The following is a 10901-nucleotide window of genomic DNA, read 5'->3' on the forward strand; positions in this document are numbered from 1 at the left end:
CCCTCCATGCCTCCATTCTCTCCATTCCCTCCATTCCCTCCATTCCCTCCATTCCCTCCATTCCCTCCATTCCCTCCATTCTCTCCATTCCTCTGAGGATTTCTCAGAAGTTGCAAAGCTCCTCTTACTCCCTGAATCCTCTTCCATCCTTCTCGTCCTCTTTCCTCTGTCCTCTTCCGACCTCCTCGTTTTCTTCCTCCCTCCATGCTCTTCACTACTCGTCTTCCTCACCTCGTCATCTCCCCCTCTCCCTCTGCTCCCTCACTTCTCTTTCCCCTGCAGGAGGTCGTAAGGGGAGGGTCTGCTGTGGCGTTTGTGGGAAAAGCTTCTATGATAAAGGTGGGAACGTACACACTTTAGAATGAATGGTTACGTTTGAAAGACTCTATTTCATTTCTTGTTAGAGTTCTACGCGGACCCCTAGGGGTATGTTGGGGTACTGCAGGGGGTACGTGAGGTAAAAAAAAAAAGGTTAATTAAAAAAATACCATGCATGATTACAAAAATAATCTTAGTACAGCAAGTTAAATAGAAAACACAATTTTCTATAAAATATTCCTAGAACCACCTCATATAAACATGTCAAATGTCTGTATTGTATTTTATAGTTTTTCATAATATATCATTTGTTCATTGGTTTGTTCAATGGAAAATATCCTTAGTTTGTTGTAATAATGACGGAGTTACTAAATCACTCTCTGATGGAACATCACTATATTGTAATTATTTAGGCTTGTTCTATCACAAATGTTCGGGTCGGCTGAGAAAATGTTTCTCATTACTGAACAAGGTTTGAGAAGCTTAATGTTCTAGAGCAGGGGTGCCCAACCAGTCGATCGCGATCGACCGGTCGATCGCGGGGAGATTCCCAGTCGATCGCGAGATGTGTCTAAAAATAGAACAACAACATTCTGTTTTATCGTTAATGTCCTATAACATAATCTTCCCGTGCCAGAATAATGCACTTGAACGCATCAAAGCTTTGTGATTGGCCGGCGTGACCCCATGTGTCGGGGCGTGGCTGGTGGGCAGTGGGCACTATTTCGCTGACGTTGTCCGTGGCAACAGGAGTGACAGTCCGCACACACACAAGACCGCAATTATGGCAGAAGCAAAACAGCCCAAAATATATAATGTTCACTCCGAGTGGGAGGATGATTATTTTTGTATCTATTCCAATTCAAAGTCCATCTGTCTCATCTGCAATGCGAGCGTGGCTTTATCGAAGAAGGGTCATTTAGGAGCGGCATTTCAAAACGGTGCACAAACGCTACGAGACGGAATTCCCTCCTGATTCTGCCCTACGCTCCAAAAGGGGAGGGGCCTGAAAGGACAGCTAAATGCACAGCAGTCCATTTTCACCAGGCCCAACAACAAGAGCAAGGCTGCTACCACAGCATCTTATCGTGTCAGTCACGTTCTTGAGAAACACATGAAGTCTTTCAAAGACGGCGAAGTTGTGAAAGAAGCATTCCTGGAGGCTGCTGACGTGCTTTTGGGGGACAGTAAAAATAACAGTAGAATTTCAACAGGTTTTTCATATAATAAAAACTCAAGTTAGATACCGTTATTAATCAGCTGTAAGTTTTAGTTTGTTTGAACTTATTCATTACAATTATTGTACAAAATGGTATAAGAATGCAAACATTAAGATCTGTTCTGTTTAAATTGATTATAGTCTATTATCAATTCAGGTTAAGAAACTAGTGTTGCTTGCATCCTATTTTAAAGGCATTTCTTTTTATAATCTACTAAAATGCAATAAAAAAAGGGTTCGATTCTATTAATTTTGTCTTTTTTATTGCACGTTGGCAGCAGATTCCTGTGTAGCTTCAGATCTGAGTCGTCTTATTAGTAAGCCTCATTTATACTTTTGTAGCAACACTATTTTTATATAAGGACAAAGAAAGGGTTCAGAGTCTTTTCTTTTTTCCCTGTGTCATATGTGGCAGCACTGTTCAATGCTTCTTGAAAACATGACCCACTGTAGTGACGTGTGAATAAACTCCAACTCTGTATCAACAACACTGTTGTGTAACTTCAGTTAAATACTTGTATGTGTGTAGATTAGAAAGAGGTAAGATAAAGGATCTGCAGTATTTTATAAAGTATTCATCGTACAAAGGTCAGTTTTATAAAAGTAGAAGTGTGTATTCACCTGGTAGTAGGCTGTCAGTAACTACGTCTCTCTATTTGGACTGGTAGATCTCGGAAGACTGGCAACTTTAAAAGTAGCTCTCGGTTAAAAAAAGGTTGGGCACCCCTGCTCTAGAGGTTCGCTTTGAGGTCCTCTGCTGTTTCGAATCTTTCTAGGGCTCAGCTTAAGGCTACTGATCTAGTGTGTTGGTGTTCCTCAGGGTTCAATTTGAGGTCCTCTTTTGATCTTTCATCTTGTTGGTCATGGAATCCATATTGAAGCCTCTGACGGTTAAATCTCTCGGTGTTCCCAACGATTCAGTTCCTAGCTGATGTATTGTCTTTTTGTACTGAAGGGTTTACTTTGAGGATGCTGGATTTTGACCTTCCTAGTATTCGATTATAAAATCAGTTCGTCATAATTTCAGGTCTTCTGCTGATCTAGTGTTTTGGTGTTCTTCAGGGTTCAATTGAGTATTTTCTCTTCTTGTAGTTTCCAGTCCAAAAACAGTCCATCTGTGTAAACCAGTCAGTCTGCATCAAATTAACAAGACCACCATTTCCTTTTGTCAGGAACGCTGAAGATCCACCACAACGCCGTCCACTTGAAGATAAAGCATCGCTGCACGGTGGCCGGTTGCACCATGGTCTTCAGTTCGTTGCGTAGCCGCAACCGACACAGCGCTAACCCAAATCCGCGGTTACACATGAGCGCCGGCAGAAACATACACGCTGACCCACACACAGGGATACACTCTGAGGCGCAGATACACAAGGACGAAGACATGCACAACACTCAAGAAAAAGACACAAGCAACCCATTAGTGCCCGTACACACCCTGAGAAACTGGTTAAATGGTAACCAAAACACCCAACATGAATACCAGGACAACCCACCCCCTCAAGATGACTCCCCTCCATCTTCTCCTCAACCTTTACCCCAGAAAACAAGCCAAGAAATCAACCATAACTTCACCACGTCCGAATCCAATTCACCTCCATCACTGCCTCCCCTTCTCCCATCTCGGACAGCTTCCTCTCTCGTCCCCCTGGTTGTTTCTTCTGTGCTGAAACCCAAACTGCTGACCAATCGGCAGCGTCGGTGTGAGTCAGATGACCCGGTGCCCAAGAAGAAGAAACCCAGGAAGTCGAGCATGCCGGTGAAAATAGAACGAGAGAATGTGGAAGGGGTTAGAGACGAGGAAGAGTGTTGAATGTTGATACATGTGCAGCTGGTTTGCAGAGCTGGGAAGTCGCTAAGTACATGAACTCAAGTATGTCCTCCTTAAGTTCAATTTGAAGGCACCTTTTGTTTGGTATTTAGCTCAGATTGATGCAGAGATATCAGATGTATTATTCAAAAACATCTTTCCTTGATCTCGTTGTCTAATGACTGCAATAACATCCATGGTAGCTCTGATGATGCATACAGCGCTGCATGTTCAACAAAGAAGAATTCCTAAGAGAACACGGACGAGTATCACATCTTATCCAATGATTTTACCCTCTGGAGTAAATACAATGGTTTTGATTTGTGTTTTGTTTCATGTATTGATAAATGTATATATTTTACAGCATGCTGCTCTGTGTCGGGGCTCCCCCTTGTGTTTGTTGTCTGTTATTGCAATAAAAACCTAAAGTCTCCAATCTAACATTTGGCTGATGATAATGTTTACATGTATGATTTTAAATGGAGGACTTAGTGGTATTTAATTCATTAATACATTATATTTTGTTACGATTAATTGCTTTAGACTGATCTTACATTCAACAAATACACTTCAAGTACACTTCAAGTACAACATTTTTAAATGTATTTATTTGCCCTAAGCAGAGATGGAAACAAAGAATGACAGATTTGTAAAAACATTATTATTATTTTCAAGTTGATTTATTTTATTTAAAAAGCGAGATGTATGATAACATCTGTACATAGACATGTGTTCACAATCTTTTGACTTATTTTTTTATTATTTTCTTAAGTAATTTTATCCTAATGTCTTCATTTATTGTATTGCTAAGAAGACACAGAGGAAAGGGAACTAGCCCCTCAGGTCTCTAATTCTACCCGGATGACATTCATGCATGCACCGGAAACGCGATCGGGCAAATAAACAATGCCGGCCCCGTATTATTCTCTCCATCAAATATCCTAACAGTTTACATTAAAAAGGTTTAATCAAAATGTCTAAAGGTGAGATTCTGAGAGAGATTGTTACAGAGAGACTCTCCGCGGCCTGCAGGGATATTTTAGCGGCTGTGGACAGAATCATAGCCGAATATGAGGACGAGGTTTCGGGCTTCAGACAGCAGATCAGCCGGCAGAAGATCCAGCTGGAGCTCCTGCAGGATCACACTGAAGGTGGGTCTTTATCGGTTCATGTTTGTACTGTAATTCGGCTTTGTTTTAACATATAAACGAGTCTGGAGTTTACCTTAAAACCACTAAGTCCTGGTCCAATCAGAGAGGGAAATGCCCAAGTTCATTAAGATATTTAGCGATGTAATGTTTATCTGTTGTAAACTCTTTAATATATACTGAATTAATACACTTAAGACATTTATGTAAGGTAAATAACATACAAACAAGGATGCATTTGACCTTTAAACCACTAAAATCCTGTTATTATCAGAGAGGGAGATGCAGAAGTCCATTATGAGATTTAGCGATGTAATGTTTAAGTGGTTGTAAACTCTAAAGTATTTATTCAATCAACACACTTAAGACGTCTATTTAAGAGAAATAACATACTCTTTAATTCTGCTTTGTTTTAACATATAAACGAGTATTAACTTACATTAAAACGTCTTGTTATATTGGGAGAGGGAGATCTATGCCGAAGTCCATTAAGATCTTTAGCAATTTAATATTTAAGCAGTTGTTTTTTTGCATGCATCAAATTACATACATTATTTGTATGGACAATAACATTAATTAATTCGGCATTGTTTTTAACTGACCAACAGGCATCTATCTTAACATAAAACCTCTTAATTCCTCAAATTCACAGAGACATGAGGAAAGCCATTAAGATTGTTACCATTTAATATGTAAGTGGTTGCTGACACTAACGCATGTATTAAATTAACACACTTAAGACGTGTATTTAATGAATATAACATGCTCTTTGATTCGGCCTTGCTGTTACTGACCAATTAACACATATGACTTGTAATGTAAATAAGGGGAAGTTAATCAGAGTTACACATCTGATTTTTGGCTATTTCCTGTTCACGCCTTGCTGCTTTTTGAATGCCGATATTAAAGTTAGACTCACGTGATGTTTTTAATGGCATTATGTTTTCCTCATTTATATGATATACATGTGGGTGATAGATATTAGAATAGCGCGTTTCTCACCTGGAGTTTTGCACATATGTTCTCTATACAGTATCCTCGTTTTAAAAAACACTTTTCATAAATGTGAAGTGGAAAGAACTTATTTCTGTATGTTTTTATAGAAGGCGAGAAGGGCAGCACCCTGGATGAAGAGGAGCAAGATGAAGATGAGGAGGAGCGTCCAGAGAAACCAGAAAACTCGACCAATCAAACGCCATCAAGGTTATTCTATCAACAAGTGTTTTACTTAAGTTTACTCGACAATGAAACAATAGGATCATTCAATGGTTTTATTCCCATTGTTTTAATCAACCCACATTTTCTGGTCTTTTCCCGCAGATGTCAGAATAAAAAGAGGAAACCTGGGATAATTGAAACTCAGAAACACGTGGAGCTCAGGCTCCGGATCCTCGAGGACTTTAACACCGACGTGCTCACAAATAAAGGTAAGAAAATACACTTCTTCCTACTTAATATCATCTAAAGCAGGGACGTGTCCAACTCAATTTCATCGCGGGCCACGTCAGCATTAATGTTGCACTCAAAGATAAATAGATATACTTTATTAATCACACATTGGGACATTGTTCTGTTACAGTGTGCTCGACATTCAAATACAGATACTTAAAGTGGAAGAGAAAAATGAAAAGGGCTGGTTGTTACTTTAAGACTATATAAATACACATATGTAAATATATAATATATATAAAATAATGTATTATTTTACATTATTGCCACTGCATTGGATTATTATCAGATAGGGTAATAACTTCATAGTTAACTACGACTGAAAGCAGAAGTCCAGGGCAAATAATTGCAAGTCTCTTCAGTGAGAATGTCACACAACGAGATGCATTGTGGGACATGTAGTTTATGGGCAACGTGCTTCTGTAAAGCGGCGAGTCACCGTATAATAAACGTAGTATATTCTCAGATAACTCCTCTACATGTTTTCGACCATCCTTTGTTGACTTCTTATTTGTTTTCCTTGTTGTCCTTGTTTAATCCAAGTTATTATTAATATGAACTACTTCCTGTTGTTCCTGACTGCTCTCAATCCTTAAAGGGAAATAACATACTCTTTAATTCCGCTTTGTTTAAAGATATAAACAAGTATCTATTCCACCTTTTAAACCACTAAAGTCCTGTGGATATTTAATTGGTTGAACACTTTTGCATTGAGACGTTTCTTTAATGATAAGAACATAGTCTTTAATTCGGCTATGTTTCTATTTAACGGGGACCTATCATGCAAAATGCACTTTTGTATGTCTTTTATACATGAGGTGTGTCAGGGAACAGATTTTAAATATCTCTGACGTCAGGAACGAGGAGCTCCGCCTATATGGGCAACTCTCCACCTATCAGGGGAATGAGAGGTTGCTGTGGCATGGTAACAGCATGGTAACGGCATGGTAACGGCATGGTAACGGCATGGTAACGGCATGGTAACGGCATGGTAACAGCATGGTGACAGCATGGTGACAGCATGGTAACAGCATGGTAACAGCATGGTGACAGCATGGTAACAGCATGCTGTTACCATGCTGTCACCATGCTGTTACCATGCTGTTACCATGCTGTCACCAAAAAAAACTTCACAGACATGTTTTATAAAGGTATGACCCTACAATATGTTACTCAAATATAGCATGATAGGTCCACTTTAACCAATGGGTATTTATTTGACCATAAAACCTCTTGTTATGTTTAGAAATCGAGAGGCAGAATTCTATTAAGAGATATTTATCAATGTAATCCAAGTTGTTGTTCTTATTATTATCAACTTATTCCTGTTGCTTCTGGTTGCTTCTGGTTCTGGCTTCTGACCGCTCTCAATCCTCAAAGAAAGTCTTGCAGTGAAAATAATCTAATTTATTCTCTTTTCTGTGTCAGTTTTAAAGAAATGTCCTCTGCTGAAGCTGAAGTGTCCTCGAGGACTGACGGAAGAAGACTTCCTGAACTTCCTGAGGGGCAGCTTTCCACAACTGTGTGCAGAAAATAAACATTTTGACATTTTAACGTCAGACAAGAGACGGAGACTCAAGCCTCTTAAAATAAAAACTCCAACAGCCGAGGAGATCCACAGAAACATCAGGAACTCGCCTCTCTACATCAGACTGAAGGTGGTTTAACTTATCGAAGGTAGAAGTCTCTTTTATTCAAACGCTAGATCTGACTTTTTTTTAATTTTTACAGAAGAATAAGGACCCTCAATCCAGTGAAGAAGAGATGAATCCTCTACAGATAAAACACAGCAGCACTGGAGACGTTCTGTTTGATGAAACGAGGTAATTTGGAGGAAAGTCACCTTAAAATGTTTGAAAGTGGCCCTATTGTGGTTTCTAGGGAGCCCCTAAAGGGACATGAAAAAAGAGAGAGAGAAAAAAAAAGTCGGGATAACGAAACTAACCCGTTATCCCGAATTTATCTTTTTTGTTTTTTGAGGAAGTTACCGGTGCGCCAAGGAGGAAGTAGAGCGCACAGGAGACAACCGTTTCATTGCAGACTGTTGTGTTTTTGTGGGGAAATGACAGTGCAGACATTATTTGAGATATATTTGGAACTCAGACTTAATTTTAAGGACATTTCAGCCAGGGGTGTAGAGCTATGTGTTTAAGCACCGCATTGGCCAAACAGGAGAGTCTGTGAACCAGTCTGCTCTGATCTATGAATTAATGTCCGTGACTCTCAGAGTACCTGCTGCCCGCAGCTGTTTTAAAGGGGAACAAACACTCAGAACACACACATCACACACACACACACACACACACAGTACACACACACACACACACACACACACACACACACACACACACACAACACACACACACACACACACACACACACACACACACACACCACACACACACACACACACACACACACACACACACACACACACACACACACACACACACACACACCACACACCACACACACACCACAACACACAACACACACACACACACACACACACACACACACACACACACACACACACACACACACACACACACAACACACACAACACACACACAACACACACACACACACACACACACACACACACACACAGAGCCAGTTGGCGGACTGCCCATGGCCGAAACCCCGATGGGCCGGTTACCGGAGTGGGACGGTCGGGCCACTCGGCCCACCGTTTCCCCGCAGCGAGGGTTGACTGTTTACGTGGGCTCGGCTGGGTGAGATTCCCGGGCTGATTTTGTGTGTGTGTGTGTGTGTGTGTGTGTGTGTGTGTGTGTGTGTGTGTGTGGTGTGTGTGTGGGTGTGTGTGTGTGTGTGTGTGGTGTGTGTGTGTGTGTGGGGTGTGTGTGTGTGTGTGTGTGTGTGTGTGTGTGTGTGTGTGTGTGTGTGTGTGTGTGTGTGTGTGTGTGTGTGTGTGGTGTGTGTGTGTGTGTGTGTGTGTTGTGTCAAACGTAACAGCCTGCGGTCACTCTTTATAGCTGTTGGAATGAAGGTAAACACGGTGTAGGCGGTGCGTACGAGAAGAGGTGAGATACTAACCCGTTATCCTGACTTTTTTTTGTCTCTCTTTCTGTGTACGCATCTCCTAAAACCTTTTTCCATATTTTTGGCCACTAAAACGCATAAATACCATCTTGTATTGCCTCTTCAAACCCCTCATTTTAGTTCCCTTTTAATCTTTACTCCTTGTTCCCACAGCAGCACGTGTCAGGAAGTCGAAGTGAGCGGAGAAGACCTCTCAATATCACAACAAGACATCGAAACAGAGGAAGCAGGTGCCGAGGATTGTGGGACATCCGAGCCAGATGAGGGGAAAATGGACGGTGTGGAAAGAGAAGAAGCGAGCGATGACGATTGGAAACCAGACTTGAGTCGTGACTCTGGATTGTGTTTATCAAAGACTAAAAAGAAAGGAAAAGCCAAACGCTCGGGTTTAAAAAGCGAGAAAAGTGTGGATGATTTCTCCTGCAAAGTGTGTGGAGCGCTGCACGAATTGGAAATTGCGGTAATCAAACACGCCTTGAGTCACGTGGACAAAACGGGAAGTTTTTGCGGTGTTTGCGGAGAGCATTCAGTGTCGATGACGGATCATTTTGAAAGCCGACACAAAACCCACGACTGTCACATCTGCGAAGAGTCTTTTCTCAGTTCTCTTGATCTCGACGAGCACGTGGCCGCCCACTCGGGGCAGAAACCGTACGAATGCGATGTTTGCAAAGACGCTTTTGCATTGAAAGTCTCCTTAGAGAATCACAAGCAGATGCACGAGAATAAAAAGTTGCACCTCTGCGGAGTTTGCGGTAAATCCCTCTGCGACTTCCGATCGCTTTCCCGCCACAAGATGACGCACTCCGGGGAGAGACCTCAAGGTTGTCAGGTGTGCGGGAGGCGTTTCAAACTCCCCGGGACGCTGAGGCAACACGAGAAGATCCACACGGAGAGACAAAGATCATACCTCTGCGACGTTTGCTGCAAGATGTTCCTCACGAGCAAGGAGCTGCAGATCCACATGCGAACGCACTCCAACGAGAAGCCGTATCACTGCGGGGAATGCGGGAAAGGATTCTCCACGAAAGGCTCGTTGACGATACACATGCGCGTCCACACTGGAGAGACACCGTACAGCTGCCCCGACTGCGGATGGTCCTTCAAGCGAAAGATTAATCTGGATAACCACGCCACGGTGCATTCGGGTGCCAAACCGTTTGTTTGCACGATTTGCGGGAAAGCGTGCGCTCGCAAAACGTACTTAACGGTCCACATGAGGACGCACAACGGAGAGAGACCGTACAAGTGCACCTTCTGTGACAAAGCCTTCACTCAGAGCCACTGCCTGAAGACTCACATGAAGAGCCACCAGGGGGCGGAAGCTGCAACGTGACGCTGAAAATGGAGGACATTGTTGTGTTTTCCACTATTTATGTATCTGTTTTCAAGTTATGTGAAGATTCCTGTACAGTGGGCAACGTTCATTGCATGTGGGAGAAATAAAATATGAATGTGCAATACAGAGGTTGCGCTAGACTTTTTCGCTGCCCGTCATTTTGACGGACAGGATCGTAAAACTTCCGTCAAAATCCAGAATTACCCGTCAGCCTTTACACAACTCTGACGAGGGGGGGGGAAGAAGCATGCTCGTGAACTGTCAACGGGGGTGGGAAAAGTTCACATGCGCCGTGTTATGCATGGCTGCTGCACCTCGCGGGAGTGTGCACAGCGTAAAGCCAAAACTCACAGACATTTCAATGATCTGTACGGCACAGTTAGGTTTGGAAACGGTATAATTTCCTTTTTGGAGGGCATGCATAACACGGCATAACACCGGAGCCTCGCTGCAGGGAAACTTTGGCGCTGTTCCGAGTTTGTTCTAATCTGTCGGACTGCTTTCAGATTTGTCCGTCATTGTTAAAAAAAATCCGTCATAGACGGAAAATATTCA

The 10901-nt window shown here is 42.2% G+C and overlaps 2 protein-coding genes across 3 annotated transcripts; both read left to right on the forward strand.

Moving 5' to 3' along the window:
* Positions 1–19: 19 nt before the first annotated feature.
* LOC117535697 (zinc finger protein basonuclin-2-like) lies at positions 20–3732 on the forward strand (the record flags this gene model as incomplete). Its single annotated transcript, XM_034200218.1, is given in 2 exon segments — positions 20–339; positions 2710–3732. A coding segment is annotated over 1 exon segment (570 nt). The 3' UTR covers positions 3351–3732.
* A 494-nt stretch (positions 3733–4226) lies between these two features.
* Positions 4227–10581, forward strand: LOC117535696 (zinc finger protein 37-like). Of its 2 annotated transcripts, none has more exons than XM_034200216.1 (6): positions 4227–4498; positions 5599–5698; positions 5816–5922; positions 7373–7602; positions 7676–7767; positions 9161–10581. In XM_034200216.1, exons 1-6 carry the CDS (start codon positions 4321–4323, stop codon positions 10341–10343), a joined length of 1890 nt encoding a protein of 629 aa, XP_034056107.1. In that variant the 5' UTR covers positions 4227–4320; the 3' UTR covers positions 10344–10581. The 2 variants fall into 2 exon arrangements, with proteins under 2 accessions (XP_034056107.1, XP_034056108.1); XM_034200217.1 differs by having other exon boundaries at positions 9164–10581.
* The last annotated feature ends 320 nt before the right edge of the window (positions 10582–10901 follow it).

Source organism: Gymnodraco acuticeps, unplaced genomic scaffold (genome assembly GCF_902827175.1).
Source record: "Gymnodraco acuticeps unplaced genomic scaffold, fGymAcu1.1, whole genome shotgun sequence".
In the NCBI taxonomy this organism is placed as follows: Eukaryota; Metazoa; Chordata; class Actinopteri; order Perciformes; family Bathydraconidae; genus Gymnodraco; species Gymnodraco acuticeps.